At 63.3% G+C, this 27,716-nt stretch overlaps 4 protein-coding genes across 8 annotated transcripts in view; 3 read left to right on the plus strand and 1 right to left on the minus strand.

Annotated features, from left to right (window-relative positions):
* The window catches only part of EZH1 (enhancer of zeste 1 polycomb repressive complex 2 subunit), a 53,215-nt gene that overhangs the window by 8,273 nt on the left and 17,226 nt on the right, over positions 1-27,716 (plus strand). For 3 of the 4 annotated variants that reach the window (XM_065749135.1, XM_065749134.1, XM_065749136.1), the window contains 9 exons: positions 115-206; positions 806-846; positions 1,336-1,461; positions 1,743-1,921; positions 2,522-2,617; positions 3,004-3,085; positions 3,216-3,296; positions 3,679-3,763; positions 3,880-6,027. In XM_065749135.1, coding sequence (XP_065605207.1) covers positions 115-206; positions 806-846; positions 1,336-1,461; positions 1,743-1,921; positions 2,522-2,617; positions 3,004-3,085; positions 3,216-3,296; positions 3,679-3,763; positions 3,880-3,940 — 843 coding nt within the window. In that variant the 3' untranslated portion in view covers positions 3,941-6,027. Of the gene's footprint in view, positions 1-114; positions 207-805; positions 847-1,335; positions 1,462-1,742; positions 1,922-2,521; positions 2,618-3,003; positions 3,086-3,215; positions 3,297-3,678; positions 3,764-3,879; positions 6,028-27,716 lie in introns of those variants that run through there. The other variant, XR_010622970.1, reaches the window with a different exon arrangement.
* On the minus strand, positions 6,708-13,721 carry CNTNAP1 (contactin associated protein 1). The gene is made up of 24 exons (XM_065749186.1): positions 13,640-13,721; positions 13,103-13,462; positions 12,706-12,899; positions 12,473-12,620; positions 12,007-12,210; positions 11,749-11,933; positions 11,522-11,665; positions 10,918-11,179; positions 10,688-10,837; positions 10,446-10,617; positions 10,257-10,363; positions 10,048-10,167; positions 9,731-9,934; positions 9,495-9,651; positions 9,264-9,391; positions 9,020-9,187; positions 8,731-8,949; positions 8,417-8,656; positions 8,086-8,322; positions 7,886-8,013; positions 7,716-7,809; positions 7,393-7,626; positions 7,244-7,291; positions 6,708-7,153 (listed from the first exon to the last, which is right to left on the minus strand). The coding sequence occupies exons 1-24, from the start codon at positions 13,719-13,721 to the stop codon at positions 6,963-6,965; spliced, it is 4,176 nt and encodes a 1,391-aa protein (XP_065605258.1). The 3' UTR covers positions 6,708-6,962.
* Positions 16,409-18,518, plus strand: CCR10 (C-C motif chemokine receptor 10). The gene is made up of 2 exons (XM_065749083.1): positions 16,409-16,476; positions 17,415-18,518. Exons 1-2 carry the CDS (start codon positions 16,468-16,470, stop codon positions 18,495-18,497), a joined length of 1,092 nt encoding a protein of 363 aa, XP_065605155.1. The 5' UTR covers positions 16,409-16,467; the 3' UTR covers positions 18,498-18,518.
* Positions 20,598-27,496, plus strand: PLEKHH3 (pleckstrin homology, MyTH4 and FERM domain containing H3). 2 transcript variants are annotated; one of them, XM_065749130.1, is made up of 13 exons: positions 20,598-20,802; positions 22,990-23,045; positions 23,625-23,713; positions 23,856-24,050; positions 24,136-24,293; positions 24,369-24,492; positions 24,659-24,956; positions 25,034-25,241; positions 25,407-25,543; positions 25,661-25,781; positions 25,866-26,315; positions 26,391-26,582; positions 26,683-27,496. In XM_065749130.1, exons 1-13 carry the CDS (start codon positions 20,656-20,658, stop codon positions 26,854-26,856), a joined length of 2,349 nt encoding a protein of 782 aa, XP_065605202.1. In that variant the 5' UTR covers positions 20,598-20,655; the 3' UTR covers positions 26,857-27,496. The 2 variants fall into 2 exon arrangements, with proteins under 2 accessions (XP_065605202.1, XP_065605203.1); XM_065749131.1 differs by having other exon boundaries at positions 25,407-25,534.

A 27,716-nucleotide genomic window follows, 5' to 3' on the forward strand; every position in this document is an offset into this window, starting at 1 on the left:
AGAGCTGCACAGTGTGTATGTGTGCTCACGCTTTCTTCATTTATGCTTAAATAAAGGCAACTCGAATGCGCTGAACTTTATTCTTCTGCTTCTGTGTTTTTTTGTTTTTGGTAGGTCTTTCAGTTTGCAGTGAAAGAGTCACTTATAACAAAACTGCCAACAAATGAATTGATGAATCCATCCCAGAAGAAGAAAAGGAAGCACAGGCAAGCGTTGGACAGCCTTGTTTTGTTCTTAAAACGCAACCAGATCCACTGCTTTTTGTGCCAAAGCATTCCTGGTAATCCGCATCTGGCTCCCATCTGCACACGCTTCTCGCTGTCACAGAGGGCTGATTGTGCTGCTGGCTGGGAGCTGGCCCCTGCCCTGTCTCTGGTGCTGCCGTCCTGCTTGGGCAGCTGTGTGGTTTTATCACCTCGGGCTCAGCCCTGGAGCAGAGGGCAGCACAGTGGCTGTCTTGCACCAAGTGCTGCACTGCTGCAGGGGAGGGTCAGTATGCTCTCCTAACAGCATGAGCTCCCTGGCTTATAACCTACATTTTATCTGCTGATCCAGGGTGTACAGTATTGTTCTGGCTCTCACATTTGCCTTAAATAACTTCAGCTGTAGCTGAGTCTTCCTCATCTTTCACCTCTTTGTGTTTGGCTGATGGTTATTAATGCATGAAGCTGCCAGACAGCCTTGCTGGACTCACTCATCCCCTGCTGCTGTGCTAGCTGGCAGTGCTGAGCACGGTGCTGGCCAATTGCTCCTGATGGAGGTTTGTGTCTCCCCCACCTCTGACACTTCTCTGCTTCTCTTCCAGGCTGTGGGCTGCCCACTGCAGGAAGATTCAGCTGAAGAAAGGTAGTGTTTGCTGTGGCTGTGCTCAGGCATTGTTTGTGTTGTGGGGGCTGGTTTTCCAGCCCTGGCTTGCACAGCAGGACGCTGTGTCCTGCTCTCCATCCCAGCAGTATCAGTGATATGAGGGTGAGTTGCCCTCACTGCAGAGCTGCCTTGGGGGCCACCGTGGCTCTGCCACATACACTGCTGCTGTGTGAGTGTTCTCTGCCAGGCTGTGCTTGCGGTCCAGTCCTTCTCCAGTCAGGAGGGATGAGATTTGGCATGCAGTCCATGTGAAGTGGACTGTGCAGGGGTGGATGTGTGTCATGCATTTGTAATTAGAGCAGTGTGTGGATGGGTTTGGCTGAGCTGAGTGCTGCTGCACTCCCTGCCCTCTGCAGGCAAATCAGGAACCTGCATGTGCTCTGCTCCAGTGCCCTGGGAGTGCTGCTTTCTCTCAAGCATTTCTACAAAATACAGCTTCTAATCCTGGTGTTTCTCCTATTGTTCCAGATAATTCACCAACACAAGTGTACAACTACCAGCCCTGTGACCATCCTGAACATCCCTGTGACAGCTCCTGCCCTTGCATTATGACCCAAAATTTCTGTGAGAAGTTCTGCCAGTGCAACCCTGACTGTAAGGAAAACCCTAGGACTACCACATATGAAAGCAGCTGTTCTCCTGATCCAGAGCAGAGGAAGGGTGCAGACCTGGGCCTTAATGAAGGCCTGTTTTATTCCTGCCTTCACATTTTGATCTACCTGCCTGGTTCACTTGACCTGGTTTAATTACTGGTCTGATAAAGTCCAAGGGAAAACTATGGTCTGTGATGCCCTGCGACTGCCAGCAGCTGGTGATGTGTGCTCCTGTTAGAGAATGCTTGCCTGCATACAAAATCATGGGTTGTGTTTCTGCAGGTCAGAATCGCTTCCCAGGCTGCCGCTGTAAGACCCAGTGCAACACCAAGCAGTGCCCGTGCTACTTGGCCGTGCGGGAGTGTGATCCAGACCTGTGCCTGACCTGTGGTGCATCAGAGCACTGGGACTGCAAGGTTGTCTCCTGCAAGAACTGCAGCATCCAGCGCGGACTCAAAAAGGTACTGATAGGAGCATGGCTCTGGCAAAGGGCTGCCTGGGTAGAGCTGATTAACAGATCTGCTACACAGGAGAGGGTGCAAACCACTCAAAGCTGTCTGAGTGAGAAACATCAAAAAGGGAAGCTGCTCTGCCCCAGGCTTCCATAGCATTTAATCTAAAGTATCAATGACCAATGTGAAAATCAGGAGATGGGAGATAAATGAGAATGCATGAAAACAAGGGAGCATAGAAAGTGACTCCATAGAAAAGTTTAATTTTGCTGGTCAGAACAAGAAACTGCAAGTAAAAGAGACAGAAATTCAGTGGGTGTTAAGTACTGTGCAGTTGCAGCTCATTGATCTGTGACATGTAAACTGCAGGGAGGTATGTGTCATGTTACAGTAGGGCACTGGATGGATATTGACTTCTCGTTTGCTTCTCTGCATTATTTGCCACTGTGGTATTGGAACCTTGAGGACTGTAGCCTGCACAGCATGGATGCTTCTTGGCATTGCCCTAAACCACACACATGCACCTGGGGTGTGATCTCTGCACTGCTTGCATACTGGGGGTTAGTAGATCTGCCATCTGAGACTGTTTTCTTTTTACCTTGGCTCAAGCATTTGTTGCTGGCACCATCAGATGTTGCTGGCTGGGGGACTTTCATCAAAGAATCTGTGCAGAAGAATGAATTCATCTCTGAATACTGTGGTGAGGTCAGTGCTTGTGCTCTTGCTGGGACTACTGTGCTGTGTGCTTGGGAGTATGTGCTCTGTGGAAGTGCTCTGTTCAGCAGCTGATCCAGCAGGGACTGTGTGCCTTCCCTGGTTCAGTCATGGCCGTGGCTCACTCTGACCCAGTTTAGAGGTTGAATCTTGTACCGTTTTGGGACCCATCTTAGTGTTTCTGGGCTGTCCTCAAAGCAGTGTGTGCTGGTCCCTTGAAGCTCAACTATTGCTTCTACTCCTCCTGAACCCTGGTGAGCTCCCACCCGCTGGTGGAGGGGAAGGAGGTGTTTTCAGGAGGTACAAGACTTGTTTCTTGCATGATCCTTACCATGTCTGCAGGCATTGAGGCTCTCTCAAAGCATTCTCCTTTTCAGCTTATTTCACAGGATGAGGCTGACCGGCGAGGAAAGGTCTATGACAAGTACATGTCAAGTTTCCTCTTCAACCTCAACAATGGTAACTTATGATGGGGTTCATGGGGTGGTAGAGGCTTGGGCTTCCTGGTGGGAGTTAGTCTCAGTTCCTGCATCATGTGAGCAGAAATCTTGTGTTTACTGCTGAATTTTCTTCTTTTTCATTTCAATAGATTTTGTTGTTGATGCCACTCGCAAAGGAAATAAAATCCGTTTTGCCAACCACTCCGTGAACCCCAATTGCTATGCCAAAGGTGAGCTATCCTCACATGGGCCTTTCAAGGTGGAGGAAAGATCTCTGGTCCTACTCAGCTCTGGGAACACAGGAAGTTTGCTGGGGTCCTAAGTCACCCTGAGTCCATAGCAGCTGCAGAACATCAAAGACATAGGCAAACTCTCCTCACAGCTGCGAATCACATTCCTACGAGGGCCCTGCTCAGCTCTGCTGTGGCTCTGACCTTGCAGGGAGATCACTGCTAGGGAGCAGGCTAGGATGTTACTCCATCCTGCTGAGCAGCAGTTCTGGAGCCTTGGCTCTGCAGCTGGCAGCAGTCAGGCTGGGCTGAAGAAGGTGCGCTGTGACTTTTGGGACTGGGCTACAGTTGCACATCTCTGATATTTTCTCTCTCGTTGCAGTTGTGATGGTGAATGGAGACCACCGAATAGGAATCTTTGCCAAGAGGGCCATCCAGGCAGGAGAGGAGCTCTTCTTTGATTACCGGTAACACAGGGAGCAGCTGGCTGGGGACCGTGGGGCACGGTTCAACTCCGTTCTGTGTGCACATTTGCAAGGAGTGCAGAGGTTGTTACAGCAGCTGTGGCTTTCCTGTTTTATAGGTACAGCCAGGCAGATGCCCTGAAGTACGTTGGCATAGAGAGGGAGACTGATATCATCTAAGCTGTGTGCCAAGTGGTCCCCACACATCTTGCTGCTGCACCTTGTAAGCAATGCCATGGTTGCTTCACGCTGACATGACTGCTGCCCGTGTTCCCTTTGTTGTGTGTGTCACAAGTGCTACTTTCCACTCAGACACCTGGAGAGAGACTCAGGGCAGGAGCATGAGAGGCTGCCACCAGGGCAGCAGCTCTGCCCAGCCCCAGGATGGGGCAGGTTCCAGCACCTTGCACTGATGGTAATCTCCTGGGCTGGAGGGACCAAGCAGCTGGGGCTTGACGAAGAGCTGTGTTGCAGGAGGGACAGTCACCAGTTCTCAGTCTCTTTCCATTTTCTGTCAACTGCTAGGACAAGAGTGAGTGAAGTACACTGAGACCTGGAGGGCACAGCTGAAGGGTGACAGGGCTGGCATCCTTCTCCAACCCCTGTCTGGGATGAGCTCTGGTCTCCCATGCTACCTCTTGCTGCCTGTTTTGTTGCATTGGTTAGGACAGTGACAGCGTTGGAAGCCATAGAGATGTGGCCACACTCCTGCACGTCCCTGGGCTCCACAGCCAATATCACTGAGGCTCTGTTTTCCTTCTGCCTCAGCTGGCTGGAGGATGGAGACCACCAGCATGTGGCTCATGTGGCTCCTTGGGATGGAAAGAGCAGCACTATGCAGAAGTCTATTCAGGCAGGGAAGCCACTGAGCTGGTTAGAGATGATGTTGCAGGAGTTCTGCTGCATGAGAGGAACCCACAAGGAAGCGTGCACCCAGAGGAAGCCCTTGCAGCCTGCAGCATGCTCTCGTGGCAGGCTGTGGATTGGCTGCCTGCTTCTTGCCTTTTTCCAGCTGCTCTGCTGCCTGGGTCTTCTGGGGCTGGGGCAGCTCTGAGGCTGTGTGGGGAACCCCCTCCTACTTGGCAGTGGCTGCATCCAGCCTGGCAGCCAGGCTTTTGCCACCAGGAAGCCGATGCTCTAGGCAGGCACTTCCTGGTCACACAGTACCAAAGCTGGTTTTCCAGCCTCCGTAGGGACGGTCCCTATCAGAGAGACATGGGCTCTTTGAGACATACCAGGCCCTTCAGGAGCCAGCAGAGTGGGTCCTCTCAAGTTGAGAACCTTTCTCATTGCACAGAATTGCTTGAATGTTACAGTGGTGAGGTTTGAGCAGAGCACAGCACTTGTACATGCTGTGTGTGTTGACAGAGGGGAAGCTCTCTGGGTGTTTCCCATTCTGGTGCTGGCCTTGGGGGATAAAGGGGGAGATGTTCTTTGGCAAAGTGAGGTTTGGCATTAGCACCCCATGCAAAAAGAGAAAGAAAAAAGCACTTTAAACTAAGCCTTCTCAGCCAGGCAGCTGAGCCCCGTGCGCTGCCCAGGGTGCCCTCATGCAGAGGGACCACAGACCTCCAGCACCACTGCCGTCCTTCAGCAGCGCCTTTGCAGGGATGTTTCTTCAGGCCTGGGACTGGGAAGCCTGGAAGAAAGGGTGGCTGCCTGGCTGGGGGATGGCTGGGGGGATGGCTGGCTGGCGCTTCCCTGAGCAGGGGGCTGGGCCTGAAGGATGGAGCTGTCCCATAGGAGCCACATATGCCACCAGCTGGCCTGGTGCTGGACACTGCTGGATTCCTGTGCCAGCCTGAAGCAGTGCTGCAGGACAGTGTTTGCCCAGGATGGGGCCCATTACCCTGCTGTTCTGGGAATTGCGAGGCTCCCATGCAGGGCATGGCCCCGTCCCAGTACCACGTTTCCCAGTGCAGAGCGCCCTGGGTCTGTGCCAGGAGCTGAGCCCTCCCCAGCACAGGTCCTGCCCCGCCTGCTCTCGGTCCTGCCTTGAGGGTTTGGGTCTGTGTGGAGCAGCACTTGTACCCCAGTCCCACTCCTTTGCCCTCCGTCCCACAGCTCGTCCCAGCCCCACTGTCCGCTCAGTGTCCTCTGCCACCTTGGCTGTATCTGCACTATGCCAGGCTTGTGTCTGTGGTTTGTTGACAGTGAATTATAATGCACTTTAAAACTTATGTGGCTTGTAGCCTTTGTCATAATAAAGCGGTAACGAACATCCCCTTGGGGCTCTCTGCTCTGTGTTACCCGAGGCAGCAGGAGCCCTCCCCTCAGCCATGGGGTCGGGCTGCGGAGGAGGAGCGGGGTGTGCTTGGGGGGTGGGTGCTGCAGGGGGCACCGAGTGGGGCGAGAGGAGCAGCTCCGCCCCTGTGCCAGGCTGCCAACAGGAGGCTGCAAGGTGTCAAACGCCATCATTCTGCCTTTATTGGGGTATCTTCACATCTCATTCAACAAAAGAGGTTTTTTAAAAATAAAGTGCCCAGTGGAGCTAGGCCTTTGGGTAGATAAATGCATTTCTATAACATTGTCTGACCACAGTACAGCGCGTGAACAGAGTTCCCTGGGCTGGCGGTAATGCGGGACGAGCACTTCTTACAGAGAAGTAGCAAACTACAGACCACTGACCACGACACTTGGGATATGACGCCTGACGTGAAGTTCCGTTTTGTTTTTTATACAAACTGACAGAATAAAAAACTTAGAGTGTAGTAGAATATCCAGCAACAAAAATGGTATAAAGGATCCGTACCTGATCGTATGAAAGCAGCATTTCAGCAAAGTGCAGTGGCATCATGCACGGCGGCGGCGGCCGTCGCACTCTGTATTGCTGGGCAGCCCGGCTGCGCCGCGGCGGTATTGCGTGGTTCCTTCGTGGCTCTTGCTAAGCAGTAAAGCAGCAGGGAATTCAGCGAGGGGGCTGGGGGCAGCCCGGGCGCTCCCCCCGCGGTGTGGGGCTGCCGGGCGTGGGGTCCCCGTGGAAGGGCAGCGGGGGGGGACAGCTGCCTGCCTGTGGCAGAGGGGCCACAGTGGGGCCGAGGGTGCCGGCGGCCGCGCTCCGGGCGCAGGTGGGAGCGGGCGGCTCGGCGGTGCTGGCAGTTCAGGTGTGCTCGGCCCTTTGGTCCCGCGATGCTTGCTCGTCTCCAGGCAGCCCCGGGGGCCGCGGGGTGCCACGAGCCCATCCCACCCCCCGGTCTCCCACTTAGTCCCCTTTTGGCTCCTCCAGGATCTGGGGCAGGTTCTGGTCTTTGCGCACTGACAGCGGTTTGACGGCGCTGCCGTAGTCCTGGATGGCCTTGGGCTCATTGGTGTGGTAGGAGCCCTTGTAGCGGTGGTAGTAGAAGTAGAGCAGCACCAGCAGGCCCCCAAGCAGCAGCAGCAGGAATGTCACGACTGCAGGGAAGGGGACAGTGAGGGATTCAGGGTAAGGATGGGGGACAACGTGTGGCACAGCTCAGGGGCCCTGCCGGGCATCTCACTTACACCCGATGATGATCCCGACCCAGCCATCGTCGTGCACGTGGGGGAACTCTGCAGGGATAAAGTGGGACTTGAGTTGAGGCTGTGGGGTTTGTGCCGAGCATCACCTCTGCCTCAGTGAGCAGCATCCCGTGCTCTGGGGGGGATCCTACCTGTGCCCATGTACCAAGGGTCCATCTCGGGCGGGATGAGGATGGTGGTGAGGGGCAGCATGGAGGCACAGCTGGACTCCACCACCTCCCCCTGCACACTGTAAGGTCGCACAATGCTAGTGGGACGGAAGATGGCTTTGAGGGGGACAATGCTGTTAAACTTCACCCCTGAGAGGCAGCCTGAGAATCCAGGTGTGTTGTAGCGCTGGATCTCGGGGTCAATCACGCCGGTCTCTGTGGGGGCACAAAAGGAGATATCTTATCACCACTGGGGGCCGTGCTGGGACGAGGGATGCTGGTGCTGGCGGCAGGACCCAGCTCACCCATCACACGCCCCAAGTACAGGTTCTTGGGTGAGTCCAACTTGCTATCCACAAACAGGGAGAACTGCTGCTCCATGACAGGCAGATAATCCACCTAGGGGGCGAGCACATAGCATCAGCCCCCTAGCTTTGTGCACCTCCCACCACCTGGGGTTACCCCGGCCCTGTACCTGTGTGTACAGCGTGCGGTGCCAGCGGGTGATGTTGACGTGGTGGGGTCTCCCATCTGTCACTGGCTTGGTGGTGAGGGCAAAGACGTAGGGGCTGGTGCCCAACTGGTAGCGCAGCTGCAGGCTCCCTGCAGGCAGAGTGAGTGAAGGCTGCAGGGCTGGTCCTCAGCACCGGGGGGAGGAGCCCCCTGAGCCCTCACCGTCGTCCTTGATGAGAACGGCCATGTAGTCCTTCACGAAGGAGCTGACGTAGAGCAGCACAGCAGGCGCCGAGGTGGTGCTGAAGCTGAAGCTGACCTCCTCGTTTGTGAGGTTGTAGCCGGGCAGGGGCTGCCAGGGGCTGCTGACTATGTTGGCAAACTCGCGGGCAGCGTACAGCGACATGGGCAGGATGTTGTACCGCACCCAGGCACCTTCCTCAAAGTACCCACCGATGTCTGCAGGGCACCCACAGGGTGATGGGAGCTCCTCTCCCTGAGCCCAGCCCCGTGCAGGGTCTCCCTGCTGTGCCCACAGCACCGAACTGCTCACCGTAGTTGCAGAAGGGCCCATCGAAGGCAGAGACGCTGCAGTTGCAGCTGTAGTGGCTGTAACGCTCGACACAGAGCCCGCTGTTCTGGCAGGGCACCGGCGGGTCCTGGCAGTGGCCGGTGCAGTTCACCTGCACACCCTCCGTCTCGTTGGCCTTGCCCTCCAGGTTCAGCGTCACGCCGTTCATCCGCAGCGCCCGCAGACACCCCAGGAATGGACGCATCTTGTGCTCCGCTGACCCTGCGGGGGGACCAGGACTCAGCCCCCGCGCGCTGCGGGGACGCGGGGTCACGGGGCACGGCGGGGGCTCTCACCGACATAGAGGGGTCTGTCGAACTCCAGGCGGACGAAGCTCTGCGGTGGGGCCGTCCGCACCACCCAGGGCAGTCTGTCCACCCGCAGCCGGGCCAGCTTCACGTTGAGCTCCACCTTCACCTGGTGCCACTCATCGTCATTCCAGGGCACTGCTGAGTGAACCGTCAGGTTCTCGTGCCCGTTTCCGATGTCGTAGGCGAACACCACATCCCTGGTGGCTGAGGGGACACGGTGGTCAGCAGGGGCACCGCACCCTGCTGCCCTCTGTGCCCCACACCCCACCCATACTGTTAAGCTCCACGCGGATGTAGTTTTGGGTGCCAGGGTTTTCCAGGAAGACACCAGACGGGGCGGTGGTCTTGAAATAGAAGGAGATGTCCAGGCTGTGGTTGGCTTGGAAGGTGGGGAAGAGCAGGGCCGCACCTCTGTTGAAGGAGACGGTGTTCCAGGTGTTTCCTGTGAGGAGCAGGACAGGGTGGGAGGTGGGCACGGACCCAAAGGGCATGGACCCAACACAGCTCTGATCACTCACGGTCTCCGTAGCACCGCAGGGGCCCCAACAGGAACTGCGCTTCAGATCCAGAGCGGTTGGTATCTCCCACCACCACCTGCGTGACAGGCAGGTGGTCCACGAAGGTCAGCAGACCCTTGTCCATCCGCCTGCAAATGGATCGCATCAGAGGGGTGATACAGGGGTCCTCCATCCTTCTGGACCCCCCAGCCTGCGCCCTCCCCATGCCCACAGCCTCTGCCTGGCGCTCACCACAGTGCGTGGTCGGCGTCACAGTTGCAGAAGTACTGGGGGTCGGCGCAGTTCTTGTCCAGCCCGCAGGCGCAGCGCTGGATGCCCGGCCGCGAGCCGCCCCAGTAGTAGTGCCGCTCGTTGTTTCGGCCCATCCAGAAGCTGTAGGGCAGCCCGGCTGGAGGTACAGGGGTGGGATGAGGACGTGGCCCTGTGGCACGGCCCCACGCACGGCCCCGCTCCCTCCTGGTGCTCACAGGGGGTGTTGAGCAGGCGAGAGCTGTAGCAGTGGAACTCAATACGCTGTTCGCAGTACTCAGAGGCATTGGCCAACGCCGAGACCTCGGCCCAGGAGGCGTTCCAGTACTCCACTTCGCCCAGGTAGGGGTGGTCCACGCTGGAGCCCGTGACCCGCGTGGCATAGTGCCGATTGTGCCGGATGATGGTCCACGCACGGTCCTCTGCAGAGCAGAGCTGTCAGGAGGTTCCCTCCATCCTGCTCCAGATCCAGGCATGTGGAGGGGTCCACTCCCTGAGGGCAGCCCCACATCTCTCCCCGCCCCACTGCGCCCACCTCGGATGTCGCAGTACACCGTGAAGGGCTTCAGTGGTCCGCTGCCATCGGGGTCGATAGTGTAGTTCCCCGAGGTCTTCCCGCTGACCCGGTATGCATCACAGGACTCTTTGTAAAGGGCTGGGAGAGGGGCATGAGGAGGGATGAAGATGGCGCCGTGGTCCTGGAGAGAGCCACAGTGCCACTCTGTCCTCCTGCCCCACGCTCACATTTGTGGCAGGTCTCTCCCTTGTAGCCTGTCAGGTCACAGATGCACATGAAGTCATCCCAGGACTGCACGCAGCGGCTGTCATGCTCGCACAGGTTGGGGGTGCACCTGGGGACAGAGGGGGTGGGTCCCAGCCCTGCCTGCACCTCCACCCCCTGCCTGCACCTCCGGCCCTCTGCCCGAGCCATACCTGTCTGTTATGCCACAGACATTGAAGAAGACATCGGCGTACTTCCCCAGGCGGAGCTGCACCAGCATCTCCAGGTCCACGGGCTGCATGTCCACACTCAGCATCTGCAGGCAGCCGTGGAACGCCGTCTGGTTGGAGCGGCAGCCAGTGATGGAGGCGGGCTTGGGGCAGCCTGCAAGGTGCAGGGTGTTAGCAGAGCCCGGGCACTGCGTGCCCCCACGGTGCACCCACCCCACACCCACCTCCAAAGAAGTACTGGCTGCCGGTGCGCAGCTGGAAGGGGTGAGCCACCCGAAACTCAGCACCATCGTCATCATCAATGGTAACCACGGCCGAGCCCTCCCGTGCCACCAGCTGCACTGAGTGCCAGAAGCCATCGTTCAGGCGATGTCCTGTGTGGAGAGAGGTGAGTGCTTGTGGGGGGGCACGGGCATTGAAGTGGCCCCCAGCCCCTCAGCAGCCCCCAGCCCACCTGCAGCGAACTCCAGCTTCTTCTTGCCGGGCTGGGCAATGGAGACGTTGACCTGGCCCTCGCTCAGCACCATCTCCAGTGAGCCCAGGCGGTCAGCGAAGCTGGTGTAGAGCAGCAGCCCAGCTGTATCCCAGGAGCGGAAGCGAAAGCTGACAGACAGACGGTTCCTGCGGGGGATGCCTGTCACCTGCACGTAGTTGTTGATGCCGGCAAACGTGATGGGCGTGTTCACCTGGTCCTGGCAGTAGTGGCCCACGTTGCCCTGGGGGTGACCATGGGAGGTGATGAAGGGTGAGATGCTCCCGCAGCAGGGAGACCCACCCCCCCGCCCCCATGGCCCCAGTGGCCGCCGCTCGATCTCGTTGCCTGGCACTGCTGGATGGATGCCCCGGGCCAGAGGTGACCTCGTGCAGTCGATGTGGGACCGCTTGGCTGAGTGCAGCAGCCGCCAGCATCACATCACCCCAGTGCAAGGGGAGCATGGCCCTGGGAAAGGGGTCACCCACAGCAGGGACAAGGCTCTAGGGAAGGGGTCACTCTGTGACAGGGACACTCAGGGAAGGGGATGGGATCCCTGCCCCCGCTGGGGCCTGTGGGGCCGGACCTCAAAGCGGATGTTGGATCTCCGGTGCCGGGCCAGGTCAGCGATGTTGACCCCGTTGAAGATTATGTTCTCCACGCAGCCACGGAAGTTTTGCCGGTAGGTGAGGTGCTGCTTGTCCTGATCGATCACCCCTCCAAAGAAGATCTGGGAGGTAGAGTGGGGGGCTCAGCCTCACGCTGACGCAGCACAGAGCCGGCAGCCTGGCGGACCCCTGCTTGCACACCCACCTCGGTTTCAAGGTCGAGGTGATCGAAGGTGCCGTGGCAGCGGAAGCGCTTCACCTCGCCGTCCAGCGTCAGGTTGACGTGGTGGCCGTAGCGCTCGATGTGCAGTGAGTGCCAGTGTTGGTCGTCCAGGAGGCTGCCCACAGCCACCGTCGTGTGGCCCTCGGTGGCGTGCAGTGGGCTGCTGCCTGGGGAGGGCACACAGTCACCCCGTGTTCCCCCCATCAGCCCCATCTGTTGTTCCCACCAGCCCCGGCTCACCTAAGCTGATGTGCAGGAGTAGTTGGGCTTGCTTGAGCTCCACCGTGATGTAGTCGCCCTGCGAGCCCTCCCCATGCATCAGCACACCATCCTGCTCCACTGTCTTGAAGTTGAAGGAGATATCATCTTCCATGGTGCTGATCTTCTTGGCCCGGAAGCGGTAGGAGATTGCATCATCCCCATCGAAGTAGAGCACGTGGGATCCTGGGAGCGAGGCAGAGCAGCATCATTCCCCTGCAGCAGTGGGCACCCCGACGCTGGGGAGCACATAGCTCTGACTGTCCTGACCACCAAGGGAGGTTTCTATCATCTCTAATGATTGCAGAGTGCTTGAACTGGAAAAGGGCTTTGGCACGTGCCAGAGCCAGGCTGCAGCTCTGGCACTCACCCAGTGCTGTGCGGCTGTGGGGCTGGGGCTGCGGGGCTGGGTCCCTCCCCATGTGGGAACCCCCGGGTCAGTACTCACGGTAGGGGCAGCCATAGAGGCCCAGACGCAGCCCGATCTTCCCTCGTGGGTTCCAGGCCACTGGGATGATGCGAACGTAGCGGGCAAGGATGGGGAAGTGCAGGTCATGTCGCACCACCCCACTCTCATTCACATTCCCAAAGAAAGTCTGGTGATAAAGGGGCAGCTCAGCCGGGAGCAACTCCCTGCACCACCCGGGACCCCCACCCCGCAGGGAGAGGGGCAGTGCCTACCCAGTTGCTGCCCTGCTGGAAGAAGGGCTTCCAGCTGGTGGGGTGGTCCCCGTAGAGCACGATGTAGCGCGTCAGCCAGTCATACGTGTTGAAGGTCCCCTGCGTGGCCACTGCATTGATCCTGTGCTTCTGCATCAGGTCGATTTGCAGCCAGGGCTGCTTGTCACGGGGGTCGGGGGACCACCCGCTGGTGCCTGCAGGAGTAGGGGGAGGGATGCTCAGTGGGACCCTGCAGCCCCAACACGGCCACTGCCAGCCCAGTACCCGCGGGGGGAGCTCCCTGCACACCAAGGGGATTCTGAGGGGTAAACGTCACGGGGGGACATCCCCACAGCCCCCACACCCCGAGGGTGGTGTCCCCACATGCTGTTCCCGACCCCGTGGTGGGAGCGCTCACTGTGCAGCCGGGCGAAGCTTGCAGAGTAGAAGATGTTGTATCGGGAGGAGGCGCCGATGGACGAGGAGTAGAGGGATCCAACCAACTCATCGTAACAGGGCCCTGCGGGGAACGAGACGCTGGGTGCGGCGTCCCACCCCGCGCAGCACCGCACACTGACGGCCACACGGGAGATGGATGCGTGGGGGAGCAGTTCCCCACGCACGTAATGGGAGGCGGGGGGCGACGGAGGAGAGGTGATGGATCTGCGGGGCGATGAACGCAGCCCCGCGCTGCCCGCAGCCGCCGAGCCCCGCACCGTGACCCAGCGCTTCTGCGTTGGGGCGGTGCTGCCGTCGGCCCCTCCCGCTGTCCCCGCTTCTGGGGACGGGTCTGCAGCCACCGCTCAGCGCCCCTGGCCGGGGCCCGCGCCCGCCCCTGCGCTCCCACTGCAGCGGGAGCTGACGCACCTCTGCGGGTCCCGGCGCCGCACCGCAGCCTCCGCAGTGCCGTGAGGGCCGGGGAGACCCCGCCCGCCCCGCCTTGTCCCCCTCCCACCCCGGCCCGGGGCAGCCGCCGGGCCCGGAGCCCCCGCGTGGGGCGGAGGCAGAAGGGCGCAGACCTTCAGGGAAGGCGGCATTCCGCAGAGGAGGACGTGGCGGGGTCGGGGTCCCCGAGCCCACCGCACGGCTGTGCCGGGCCGACCCCGGGGCGCTGTCCCGGAGGAGCTCCGGAGCGTCGGGCGCAGCCGCACTGAGCCCACCGCCCGCACAGCTCCACCGTCAGCACCGCGCCTCCATCGCCCCCGTCACCCCGAGCATCCCCCACCCCTTCCCCCGGCCCCGCCGAGCTGCAGGCGCCGGGCCCCGGCCCCCCCCGCCCCCCCCGCCCTCCCTGCCGCAGCCGCAGCCGCTGCCCGTGGTCCTGACGGAGGCGCGCGGAGCTGTCTCCTCCCGGCCCGGGATGCTCAGGATGCGGGCCGGGGGAGGACGGGATGCGAAGCACGGAGAGTGATGCCCCGCGCGCCCGCGGGCTCCCGGTGCGGGGTCACCGGAGACTGCGGGCGGGGCCCCGCACGGGCGCGGGGGCTGCGGCGGTGGCGGCCCCGGGCGGGGCGGCGGGGGGGGGACGCCGGGACGCCCATAGCCGGGGGTGACCTTGGGAAAAGCGCGGAGCGGGGCGCCGGGGGATGTCCGGGGGAAGTGGGGAGCGCGGCCGGAGGGGGCGGCTCGAGGGGAGGGGGGCGGTCGGGGGCCGCCGGGCTCCGGGCAATGCGGCTCCGTCCCGCAGTGCGGAGCGGCGGCTCCCGGGACTGCGGCCCCACTTACGTGCGAGGCAGCCGGGGCCGGGCCCGAGGAGAGCGGCGCAAGCGGCGATCAGGAGCCCGAGGAGGCGGCGAACGCCCATTGCTGGAGCGCCCCGAGCGCCCTCGGCGCCGCCGCTCCCGGTGCTGCAGCCGCGCGGCGGAGCGGGACCGGCGGCTCCGCCCACGGGGCGGTGGCGGTGGGGCGGCCCCGGGACGGGCGGCGACGGGGGAAGGCGCAGAGCCCCCCCCCGCTCCCCGCCCCGCAACTCCCGAGCGGCCCCGGGGTGTCCGTCCCTGTCCCCGCCGACGCGCGCGGGGCCGCCCCGGCGCTGCGCGGCTCCCAGCGCTCTCGGCATGCAGGAGAGGAGCGGGGGCACACCGGGAGAGAAGCGCGTTGGGGGGCTCACTGCACGGGGGGTGATGCACAGAGTGAGTGCTGTGTGGGGTGAGCAGCCCGTGGGGCAGCCCCCCGCTCAGACACGACCCAGCACCCGGCGCCCACAGCTGCAGCGGGAAGGATTTAAGCGGCGTCTGCCAGCCCTCTTGCAGCAGATGTGGCGACGGTTTGTAATCAAGCAGCAGATTAAGGCCTGCGGGTTGAGGGGTCGCCTTGCTCTCCCAGCGGTGCAGAAGAGCAGGATTTAGCCTGCGACTGTTCCCAAACGTCCCCAGACACCCACAGAGGGGACGGGGGAGGGGGCTGGCAGCTGCGTGCCCTACATATGCCACCTGCCCCACAGACCGTGTGGTGCCCTGTGGGGATCCGGCCCCGAAGGATGGGGATGCTCTGGGAGCTGCCGGGCCCAAGCAGCGTCCTGGCGCCCAGCAGGAGCCCAGCACTCCGCTGGGCAGCACCGCTGTCACCTGCAGTGGTGCTGGGGCTGCTTCCTGTGCAGGAGATGAGCTGAGGTCAGAGCAGGTGGTGAAAGAGGGAACAGAAAGACCCAGGTGCAGAGGGGCCGTGGGGAGAGCTGGTGGCATGTGCTGCTGCCAAGAGCTGGAGCCGTGTCCCTGGGGATGAGGATGCAGTTGAGGGCCCTCCCAGCCCCCAGATCCTCACAGTGCTGGTGGGTTTCAGGGCTGTGTCCCTTCCTTTCCCTCAGCAGGATGGCACCCCCAGAGCAGGCACAGAGCAAAGGTCTGAAGCTTGTGTGTGCCACAGTAAGGGCAGGGAGGAGGGGGAACCCTGGGGATGTCCATCCTGCAGCAGCTCTGTGGCCCCAGAGCACCAGCAGAGAGATCCTAGGGCCAGTGGGGACCCTGCACAGAGCTGGGATAAGCCTTGGCAAGATATCTGTAGCTGGGAGAAAGGGGGATTGAGGGATTACTGCTACGAGAGGCAAAAAGCCTGCTAGAGCCTGAAATCAATTTGCTCCCCCCTGGGGAGAGCAAAATGGGTCCTCTTTCCTGCAGATCCTAATCTGGCCCATAAGGAGGGGCTGGGAATTGTGTTGTCAACATCCAGCAAGCTGCCTGCCCAGCACTGACAAGGCACAGGGACAGAACAGTGTGGGACTCCATGGGCAAGGGGGATGCCACGCATCAGCGGTGTCCCTGGTTCCTGCAATTGCCATTTTCCATCAGGGCAAGCCATACCTGGAGCAGGCATGGCTCTGCTCGCTGCTCTGGGATGCTGCCAGCCCACGGCAGCCCCTCACTCCCCTTGGCATTGCTTCTCTCTGGCTCATGCACATCCTCCTGTGTGCAGCCCATGTTGCCGAGTGGGAGATGCCAGCAGCAGCTCAGTTGGGCTGGGATCCCCTGCAAGCACGGGGTGTTCTCAGCCTTTCTCCACACCCTCTGCCCAGGGGCCATCCCCCAGCCCTGCAGCACCAGAGCTAAGCAGAGCATGGTGATTTCTGTACCTCAGCATGCAGACGATAGCCACAAAGTAAAGATGCAGGATGCAGCTCCAGAGCAGGGTCATGGCTGCTTTTCCTCCCCCCCGGGGCTGGGCTTGTGCTCTCAGTGCATCTCTCGGTATCGGGTGCGGCACGCGGTCAAACCACAGCTTACAGAGCTCAAAGACACCAACAGCTCTGGAGGCTCTGAGCAAGGAGGAGAGAGGTCCTGCTGTGCAATGGAGGAGGTGAGGGGCTACGGAGAGAGGGGATCACAGGGACCAGTGGGCACATCTCTCTCTGGCTCTTTCTTTTGCTTTTAAACTGTTCTCTTGTGATCCTTGTGGGCTGCAGAGCTGTAAGGGACAAGCAGGGCAGAGCTCGGTGCTCCAAGTCCCCAGGCCTGGAGCAGGGAAGGAGCTGGGAGAGCTGCTGGGGACAGACTCTGCCCGGAATCAGAGTCACCAGGATGCATGAGAGGGCATTTGGGTGCACTGGAAAGATCCCTTTGCACCCACAGCACCCGGGAACACTGGCACGGAGCCTGGGAATGTCTGCACGAGGTCACCTGCAAGGGGACACTGTGGGCTGAGTCAGATGTGAGCCCCTGGGGTTCATTCAGAGCAGTCCCATGGGGTCAGAGCTGGTTTGTGGGACGTGGGATCGGGTCAGAGACACCGGCGCTGGGGTCACACCAGCTCTGTGCTGCAGCAGGGACTGCGGGAAGGGCTCAGTTGCTCTCGCAATGACTGAGCAAGGTGAACCTTCCACTGCTCAGAATGGGTGTGAGACAGAAACTGCACCACACTGAGGGCTCCCACAGCGGGGCCGTGCTGCTCGGTGGGGCTGGGTGGGGGCTGCGCACCGCAGCCCTGGTTAGAGCATCTCTCCCATTGAGACAGAGGGAGCGGGGGGTGCTCGGCCTGGAGAGAATGATCTAGCGAGACCGAGACCGTGGGGCAGCCTTGCCACGCCTGCAGGGGGCTCGCGGAAAAGGGGAGTGACCTTATCACAGTCTGACAGTGATAGGACCAGAGAGAATGGTCTTAAACTAAAAGAGGGCGGATATAGATGCTGGGGTAAATTCTTCTCTGTGGGGGCAGTGGGGCTGAGGGGGCTGTAAGGTCCCTTCCAACGCAACTGTGCTGTGATTCTGTGATCCCTTGCTCCCCATCCCTCTGCGCAGGCAAATCCCAGCCCCACCCCGATGGTGACAGCGGCCACCACCGACTTCTACACCTGGGAGTACAGCATCTCGTGGGATGACGGCACGCTGCCTGAGCTGTGTGAGAAGCAGGCAGTGCAGGGCTTCGCCCGCACCTACCAGCCAGCCATCTACCTGCTGCTCTCACTGCTGGGCACGGTGGGCAACGGGCTGGTGCTGCTCACGCACACCCGCTACCGCCAGGCACGCAGCATCACCGACGTCTGCCTGCTGCACCTGGCCCTCTCCGACCTCCTGCTGCTGCTGACGCTGCCCTTCGCCGTCACCGTGACGCTGCAGAGCTGGTCCCCGGACACAGCTGCCTGCAAAGCACTGCAAGGCGTTTATGCCCTCAACTTCTACAGCGGCTTCCTCTTTCTCACCTGCATCAGCATGGACCGCTACGTGGCCATCGTGCGGGTGCCGGCCGCGTGCCGCCTGCGCCCACGGGCTCGCCGCCACGGCTGGCTCACGGTGGGCCTGGCCTGGCTGCTGGCTGCGCTGCTGGCGCTGCCTCAGTTCATCTATGGCAAAGCAGAGCGGCACCAGGACCTCCACATTTGCCGTGTAGTGTTCCCCCCGGCAGTGTCCCGGGCAGCGCGGGGAGCCACCAACCTGGCGCAGGTAGTGCTGGGCTTTGCCGTGCCCTTTGTGGTGATGGCAAGCTGCTACACGGCCGTGGCTCGGACGCTGCTGGCGGCTCGTGGAGCTCAGCCCCACCGGGCGCTGAGGGTGCTGCTGGCCCTGGTGCTGGTGTTCGTGGCCCTGCAGCTGCCCCACAGCTTGATGGTGCTGCTGGACACAGCCGAGCTGCTGGCAAGCTGGGAGCTGAGCTGCGCCCAGAGCCGCCGCAAGGACCTGGCGCTGCTGGTCACCGGCGGGCTGGCATCCCTGCGCTGCTGCCTCAACCCACTGCTCTACGCCTTCCTGGGCCAGCGCTTCCGCCGTGAGCTGTGGCTGCTGGCCAGCGATGCCGGCTGCGTGGGGAGCATCGACCCGCGCTGCCCCGGCTGCCCCAGTCCTCGTCAGCGCTCATCACTCTCCACGTGTCAGGACGTGGCATAGGGGTGTGCTGCCATGCCCAGGGCACGCACCGGCAACCGCGGGGCTCAGAACTCCCCCAGGGAATCCTGAACGGCCCCGGGGGTCCCTGGAGCTCCCGACAAGGGTGGGACAGACAGACGGTGTCCTGGGCAGATGGAGACATCCTGTGCGCAGTGTCCAATGTCAGCCCTGGGGAAACGTCCCCAGCTGCGGGGGGACCGTGCAATTCCACACGTGGCTGGGGGCGAGGGGGGGGGCGTGCGTGCCACGAGGGCAAGGTGCAGGGTCACGCGTGCCCCAGGGGGACCGTGCATTGTCGCGTGTGCTCGAATGCGACTGTGCAATGCCACACGGCAGCGCCTTCCACCTTCGTTTCCATCCTTGCAATAAACACTGCTCGAACCACGCTATGCGAGGCCACATCCCTGCGGGGCGGGGACTCTCCGAGGTGGGGGGAGCCGAAGCTGCCGCGGGTACCGAGCCCGGTATCGGGCAGTGCCAGGGAGCGGCCCGGCAGTGGCCGGGGGATGCCTGCAGGCGGCAGCAGAACCCAGCGCAGCAGAACCCGTGCTGTCCGGGAGCCCAACGCTGCACGGTCGGAGCGCGTCTGCCCGAGCCGGGGTCGCCCCACGGTCGGGACCCTCGGTCACGGGATGGGAACGCTCTAGCCCCGCTCTAGCAGGAGCAGTGGGTGTCACGGCCCCATATTATCACCAGCATGGCCGAGGCGGTGACAGAGCCCACAGACCCACACTGGGGCTGTAAGGTTTGGAAACCCCCCCAGGACCAGCGGTGTGATCCTCGGGAAAATCCTGCTCTGGCTCAGGCTGGAAACTCCCCCCAAAGAGACGGGCGAGAGGGGCTTTCCTCTCCCTTCCTCTCCTCTCACTTCCCCAGGAGGTTTGGCCCCAGCATGTCCATCCTGGCGGCTCCCAGCATCCCACGCAGGGTTGGTGCTCCGGGTGCCCTCGGCCCCCCACCAGGGCCGAGCAGTGCCAAGCGGCACAGGGTGGTTGGTAACCGCAGCTCCAGGGACTCCTGGGGCCGTTCAAGCTTCCCTGTGAGGGGGGGAGGGGCGGTTCTGAGCCCCGGGTCGGTTCCCTCTGGCTCTGGCACAGAGGGCTTCTGTACGTGGAGAAATGCCTCCCCACCCGTGGGGCTGAAGACCTCTTCCCGCTCACCCGCACGCTCTGCTTTGGGATGAGCCCAACTGTTACTGGGAAGCCCGGACCCTTCGCCTACTTCTGGGCAGGAAACGCAATTATCGCTGACTCAGCACCGCAGCCCCCCTTCCCCCCACCGCCCCCATTCTGCTGCACCGACCCCGTGCCCGGCGGGGAGCACTCCCCCTTCCTGCTCAGCCTCGGGCCGCCCCACGGCCGCGCCGTACCTCCCGCACCCCACGGTGGTCCCGCAGCCGCTGCTCTGCCCCCGCAGCAGCGGCCCCGCTCCCTCCCTGCGGCCCCTCGGGGCTGGCGGTGCGTGGGAAGCAAGCTGGCAGCTCCTGCCTTCACGGCCCGGTCCCAGCGGCTCCCGGAGAGCCGGGGCGGATGGTTTAACCCTTCCGGGGCTGCGGGAACCGCGTTTGCTCCCGCGCCGAGGAGACAGTGCCCGCAGGACCGGCTGAGACCCCGTCCCCCATTGTGCAACCGAAGCTGCGCGAGCACCGAACCCCTCCGTGGCACCGAGGGGTGGAAGTGCCGCGGGGGACGGGGAGCACTGTGTGACACGCACGAGCCGCGCCAGCGCGGCACCGCCATGCCGGGCCCTCACGGGACGGGACGGGACGGGACACGCTCGGTGTCTCCGGCAGCTCCAGCCCCGCTACGCAACGCACCGCGCCCCACAGCTCCCCGCCACAGCGCGGTGCCGGTGCCGGTGCCGGTGCCGGTGCCGGTGCCCGGTTCTGGGAGCGCCGCCGCGGTGCCGACGGGCGCCCCCTCCCCCGGCGCCGACCCCCGCCCCGTTCGGCCGCGCGCCCCCGTGCGGTGCACGACGCGGACGGCGGCTCCGTAGCACCGGGAGCGCTCGCTCCGCCCCGGGCCGCGCGCGGCGATTGGCGGACGTCGGTGACGCGGCGGGACCGGCCCGCCCGGGGCGGCGGCGGCGGCAGCGGGGCCGGTCCCGGCGGCGGCGGCCGGTGAGCGGCGCGGGAAGGGAGCCGGGCCCGGTGGGGGCGATGCCGTTCCCCGGCGGGCTCTGGTGGCTGCTGTGCTGCCGGCAGGGCTTCACGCTGCTGCGGAGGGACTACGGCGAGGCGGAGCGGGAGGCGGACGGCGAGGCCGAGGAGGACGCGTCCTTCGAGCTCCGCGCTCAGGGAGAGCGGGTGGGTCCGAGCGGACGGCACCGGCCGCGGCGCGCGGTTCGGTTCGGTTCGGTTCGGTTCGGTTCGGCCCGGGGCCGTCGTGCACCGCGCCGGGTTTGCGCCGCGCCCACCCCGCTCCCGGTGCGCGGCCCCGGTGCGCGGTTCGGCGGGGCCCGGAGCCCGTCCCGCCGCCCGAGGGCCCCGCTCCGTGCCGCCGCTTGCCCGGGCACGTCCTCCCCTCGCTCGGGGTGCGCCGGTGCTCGCGGGCCGGGCTGTCCTTGGCGCGTCCCCTCTCCGGGGCGCCGGGACCGGAGCCGCTGACACGGAGCGGTCCGGACCGCGGGGGTCTGCGCGGGGTTCGGGCTCGCGCTGAGCTCCGTGCGCTTCCTGCGGCTGAGCTGCGGTGCCGGGGCTGGAGGGTCGCCGGCCCCGTGTGAGGGGGTTGGGGCCCGGGTCTGTCCTGCGTCCGGGGTCCACTACTGCTGGGGGGGGAGGATGGGGTCCCCTGGCACGGAGGCTCTCCCGCCGTCCCTGGGGAAGGCGGCCTGGCTGCTTTTCTCGCTCTTCGGGGGCCCTGGCACCGCGTTGCCATTAGTCCAGGCCGTGTGCGGCTGTGGAGCCAGATCCTGGCGTGGGATCCTGCCCTGTGCTGCTGTTGGTGGCGAGGTTGGTGTGGAGGTCCCTGTCGGTTCCTCGATGCCATGGCTCTGCACAGCCCTGGGCCCGAGTAGTGCTGCAGGGCTGCTCCCCGGAGAGTGCTGTGGAGTGGAGCCTGGATCTCCCTGCTCTGGCTGCTTCCTCTGCTCAGGGAAATGAAGCAGAGCGGCGGAAGCCGGTGCTTCCCTCCTGCCAGGCTGCACGAGGGATAGCGGGGGGCGGCTGGGAGCTGTGGAGCTGAATCCCTGCCCAGAGTGGCCGTGGGGCTGGGAGCAGCTGAGCTCACTGCAGCCCCTCTCTGCACTGCTGTAGTGTTTGCAGAGTGGTCTCATTGCTTCTGGGGTGCTCTGGCTCTGTGGGGCTGCCGCCAGCCCTGGTGCCCCCATTGCAGCAGGTCCTGGCTCTCAGGGGACACCCTGAGCACCACCTCCAGGGCAGGAGCACGGAGGCAGAGCTGGAGCTGGAGTTGGCCTGCACTGGAGCTGGTGCCAGGGGCACAGCAGCAGAAGTCGTAGCGACTTCCTGCGTCCCACGGGCTGCACTGGCTCCAGAGGTCGAGCTTGGCATGTGTGGCTGTGACGCCAGGCCCCCGGGGAGCCCTTTGCCCGCCCTGTGGCTGTGGGGTCCCTGTCAGCCTGCGGCGTGGCCGCCTCTTCCTGGGAGCGTGGGAGCAGCTGCCCTGGCCTGGCCGAGGCAGCTCCTCTCCGGTTATTTATAACTCTGAGAAGGAGCCGGCTGCCGTCCTGCGGGCTGTGTGAGGTGCTGGGCACCGTCCCCATGTCCCAGCCATGCAGGCGCATGCAGAACCCCCTCTGGCCCCAGAGGAGGTGCAGCTCTGGGTGATGCCATCCCATGCACGAGGTGCTCTGCTCGTGAAGGGTGCCCTTAACGCCACGGATCAGCAGCACCTGATCCTGCCCTGGTGTGGCAATACCTGGGGCAGCTCCTGCTCCTTGTCCCCTCTGCTATTTTTAGCAGCTGCCTCCTTTTCTTGGCGTTCTGCAGCATGCCCTGACTTGGTTGCATCTTCCCCATCAGGTTGCAGCTGGCAGCAGTGCTCCTGCACCTCCTGGGGCCACGCTGCCCGTGCTGCCACATCCCTGTGCTCTGTCCAGCGCGGTGCCGGCTGGTGCCGGGACACTGCCTCATGTCCCAGCATGTGCGTGGGGCTGTCACGTGTGTGACCATCAACATGGAGTCGTGTCACTCGAGGAGGAACCATCCCCATCCCGCTGCAGGGCCAGGGACTTCCCTGCTCAGCGTCCCACTGCCGCGGGCAGGAAGTCAGCAGCCCCATTACAATGGGACTTTGTGCCGTAAGCGTATTACTCAGCACTGACCTTGTGCAATTCTGCACGGTATTCAGCCTGCTGGGGTTAGCTGAGGATACGCGGCCAGTGCACCCGTGGCTGCCCTGAGGGGTGCCCTAGCTGCAGCCACGGGTGTTCCTGGGATGTGAGCCCATCCCTCTGGGTCCAGGTCATTGTGGGGAGATGGCTCGGGGGTGCTGGGCAGTGAGCGTGGGGTGAGACACCTCTCCTTCTTCTGCAGGCATCCCTGGAGGTGAGACTGAGCCAGCCCACCCGCACCAGCAGTGGCTCAGAGCGGTGAGTGACCTCCTGCCACATCCCATTGTGGCCCTCACACACTGCTGTGGGAACTGGTACCTTCAAGTACCAGTGTGAACCATCCTGTCCCGCTCACAGAGCTCTGCACTGTGTGGAGGAGTGGCAGAACCAGGACTGCCAGGCTCCATCCTCGTCTGCTGCACCTTGGGCACATCTCCATCCCTGTGCCAAACAGCTTGCCTGTAGCAGGAGTACCCAATGGGTCCACGTGTGGGGCTCTGTGGGACTGTGTCTGCCCACGGGGCCGTGCCCTGGGCCGCTGTGTGCCCAGGGAAGCGAGGTGCTGGGGCCCAGCAGCCTGCCTGCTCCCTGTCCTCGCAGCGCTGACACCGCTGCCAGCATTCCTTCCTGGTTGTTCATTTTCCGAATTCCTTGGCAGGGCCACAACTGCAGACAGCTTATTTTTAGCCAGGGTCATCTGCACCCGATGGCTCTGCTGCGTTCCCACTGCAGAGTTGTGGGGTGTCCAGAGCCCCCGGGGACGCAGCTCCCCGCTGCCGGGGCCCTGCGTGTGGGAAGCCCTCATGGGCTCCTGGCTGAGCCCTGCCTCGTCCCCAGGTCCCTGCTGGTGTCGGAGGACATGCGCAGCCTCATCGTGGAGAAGGGGCCGGGGCCAGTGGAGGAGGACCCCGATGCTCTCGTGAAAGGTGGGTGCAGTGTCATGTGGGCTTCTGCCACTTGGATGCTTCTGGCCTGGGTTCCCAGCCAGGGTTGGCAGGACTGTGCCCCGGTGGGCTGGGTGGCACAGGGCAGAGTGCTGGGGCAGGGGCTGAGGGTTCCCCTCCCCAGGCTGGCTGCAGCGGGAGGTGCGGGGCGGTGTGAAGACCCCCTGGCTCCGGCCTCGCAAGTACTGGTTCGTGCTGACACCCGACTCCCTGGACTACTACAGCAGCAATGAAAGGGGGGCCAAGCGCCTGGGCTCCCTGGTGCTCACCAGCCTCTGCTCCGTGCTGTGGCCAGACAAGCAGACCTACAAGGAGACAGGTAGGGAGCTCCTTGGCTGTGCTGTGCCCTCGCGCCCTGCGCTGCCACCCGGAGGGGCGGTGGGTGAGCTGAGTGTCCCTCGCAGGGTTCTGGAGCATGACGGTGTTCGGCAGGAAGCACTGCTACCGCCTGTACACCGAGCACTTGCACGAGGCCGTGCGCTGGGTGTGCGCTGTGCAGAAGGTGATCGACAGCAAAGCACCCGTGCAGACACCCACACAGCTGCTCATGCGTGACGTGGAGGTGAGCGTGGGGCCGTGGGTGCTGCACCCAGTGGGCACTCCCCTGGCAGCTGCTGCTATCGCCTCGTCCTTGCAGGAGCACTGTGACAGCCCCGAGGTGCTGGAGCAGATCTACCGCTGCAACCCCATCCTGCGCTACACCAGCAGCCCCCTCTACGCCCCCCTGCTGCCTTTCCCCTACGGCAGCCTGGACCAAAGCGGTGAGCGTTGGGCAGGGGATGGGGTGCAGGGATGGGGTGCAGGGATGGGGTGCTGTGGCAGTTCCACGCTGCTGGGCTGGGTCTGGATTCCCACATCCCGTCTGTGGCGGTGGGTGGGCGCTGTGGAGAGCCCCCGCGGCTGCTAACCCCCATCCCCATCCCGCAGCTCCTGGTCCCCACAGCTACACCACGCTGCGCGACGAGGCCGTGAAGCTGTTTAACTCTCTGCAGCAGCTGGAGTCGCAGCAGGACCCAGTGCCGCTGATCCAGGGCATCCTACAGACCTGCCTGGACCTGCCGCCGCTGGTGGATGAGATGTACTGCCAGCTGGTGAAGCAGACCACGGAGCCACCGGCGCCGGGCGGGCCGGGCGACTTGCACTACTGGCAGCTGCTCACCTGCATGAGCTGCACGTTCCTGCCCTCCCCGCCCGTCCTGCGCTTCCTGCACTTCCACTTGGACAGGTGAGTGCCGCGGGGCGCGGAGCCGGGACCGCGTGGAGTCCCCGAGGTGGCCTTAACCCTCCCGGCGTTCCTCGCAGGACGGAGAGGCGCTTCCCCGCCTCGGAGATGGCCAAATACGCCTGCTTCATCCAGGAGGCGCTGGGAAAGACGCGGGGCCGGGAGTGCGTGCCCTCCCTGGAGGAGATCCTGGTGCTGATGCGGCGACAGGAGATGGTGTGCACCGTGCACTGCCCCGGGGTGGCCGCGTGCAGCGTGACCATCAGCTCCCACACCACAGCTCAGGAGGTGGGGACTGTGTCCGCGTGGGGCTGGGGGCGGCTGAAGGAGCCGGAGCTGGCGGAGGGGAGCGACGCGGGGACGCCGGCCGTGACCTATCTGTGTCCCTTTGCAGTCCTGAGCACCGCGGCCAGGGACACGCAGTCACCGTTGGTTGCCTTTGTCTCGCCCCAGGTGGCCCAGGAGCTCGTGTCGCGCCTGGGGCTGTCGCAGAGCCCCAACCTCTTTGCGCTCTATGAGCAGTCCCGGCTCCGTGAGCAGCCCGTGGGCAGCTCCACGCTGCTGGCTGACGTCCTCACCAGGTTTGAAAAGTAAATGTCCCACTCTGCTGCTTACGGGGGGGAGGGGGCTCCACGAGGAGGGGACGCTGCGGGGCCGCGTCCGTCCGTGAGCCCCGCGCTGCTGACAGGTCCGTCCTTCCCCCGCAGCCGGGCCGGGGAGGAGCGGGAGCATGATGTGCCGTGCCGGCTCCGCTTCAAGCACTACGGCTTTCTGGACACAGACAACGTCCCGCGAGACAGCCTGGAGTTCGCTCTGCTCTTCGAGCAGGTGAGAGCAGTGCCGCGCCGTGCCGCGCCGTGCCGTGCCGTGCCGTGCCGTGCCGGGGCCCCTGCTCAGCGTGCCCTCCTGCAGGCTCACGAGATGGTGCTGCGGGGTTATGTGCCCACGTCGGAGGAGACGCTGCAGACGTTGGCAGCGCTGCGCCTGCAGAGCCTCAACAGCGACTTCTCCACGCACGCCCCCTTCCCGCGCCTCGAGGAGCTCTTCCCACCCCGCGTGCTCCGTGCCCGCCTGCCGGCCCCCCGCCCCAACCCCCCCCCTAAGTGCCGCGGGGCGCGGCTGCGTGCGGGGCTGCTGGCCGGCGGGCTCTGGGGGCACTCGCTGGCCAAGCAGCGCGCCGAGCAAGACCTGCGGCTGCGGGGCCGCCTGCGGGAGGAGGGTGCCAGCACCATGGCCGCCATCGTGGAGAAGTGGAAGCTGCTGCAGGGCATGGGCCGGCCCGAAGCCATGGCTGCCTACGTGGCTCTGGTGCGGGAATGGCCCGGCTTTGGCTCCACGCTCTTTGATGTAGATCTGCGTGCGGTGAGGCTCCGGCACAGTGGTGGGGATAGGGGGCGGGTGGGGCAGTGGTCCTAATACCCCTCTGTTTCCCTGCAGAGCCCGGTGGGAGCTGGACCCCAGCGGCTGTGGTTGGGCATCGGGGCCAAGGCTGTCTCGCTCTATAAGCCGGGGGAGCCTGAGCCCTTGGACAGCTTCTGCTACAGCCGCATCTCCTCCTTTGGGGCCTCTGATAGCGGTACCTTCCGCCTCTCTGTGGAGGACCAGGACCTGCTCTTCGAGACCTCCCAGGTAAGGGGCATCTATCCCTGCATTCATCTCTCTGTTCATCGTCCTCTTTGGGGGCTGCAGACGCTTCAGGCTGACCCAACTGTGTCCCTCTGCTCTGCAGGTGGATGAAATTGCCCAGCTCCTCAACACCTACCTGGCCTCGATGAGTGCCCGCCAGCCTGCCCAGCGCCAGGAGCTGCCCACCAGCCCCGATGCAGCTGTGCAGCCCCGGGGGCTGTGCCCTGCAGCTGGGCCCTGGCAGCACCTGCTGCCTGCTGGCTCCTTTAGCAGCTAGCCTGGCAGCCAGGGGATGCTCCGCAGATGGCACAGGGAGGATGCCTGGCCCAGCAGCAAGCGGTGGGTCAGCACTGACCCAGGTGCCGTGCGCTCCCTGCTCCACCATTGCCTTTCTGGTTATTTCCTTAATTTATTTTGAGACGCCCGCTTGCCCACGTCTCTCAGCACTTTCCCTGGAGGGGCGGTGGGGCTGCTGTGCTGTGGGTACCTGGTGTGGCTGTGCCCTGGTTCCCCCGGCTGGTGCCCCACACTGCCCCCCAGGCCTGTCCCCGTCCCCTGTCCCTGGTGCCTTTGCCTCCAGCAGTTGTGCTGTCCTGGTGGTTCTGCCTGTGCCCCAGACCCCCTGTCCCGGTGGCTTTGCCTGGGCAGAAGGTGCTGGGGCAGCTGCACTGCCATCGTCCGTCTGTCCGTCCGCTGAGCCCACCTTTCCTGGAAAGCTGCGGGTGGTTTTGGCTGAGCCGCCCTCAGGGACCCACGTGGTGCCTTGCAGTGGGGCTGGCGGTGCAGGGGTGCCCCAGGGGCTGCAGGGTGGGCGGTACGGCTGGGGCTTTGCCCCACAACGTCTGTAAAGTTTGTCAGTCGTCTTTGGGGCTTTTGTTTGTTTTGTTGTTGTTGTTTTTGTTCCTTTTTCGTTCTTTTTTTTTAAATAAATGCACAAAAGAAAGGCTGAGCCTCCCGTCCTCCCCCGTGGGATGTGCAGCAGGCACCGATCCCTGCAGGCGCAGGGCTTCAGCCTGGGTGCCCCCGTCCGCAGCGGAATGGCACAGCGTGTCCTTGGGGGCAGGGAGCTGCTGTCTCTGTGGCCAGCACCAGGCTCCTCGTGCTGCCCTTTGGCATTTCGTCAACAGCTCCGCGTCC

The sequence above is a fragment of the Cyrtonyx montezumae genome, unplaced genomic scaffold (assembly GCF_038088225.1).
Source record: "Cyrtonyx montezumae isolate F1298 unplaced genomic scaffold, pur_monq_1.0 scaffold_58, whole genome shotgun sequence".
NCBI lineage: Eukaryota > Metazoa > Chordata > Aves > Galliformes > Odontophoridae > Cyrtonyx > Cyrtonyx montezumae.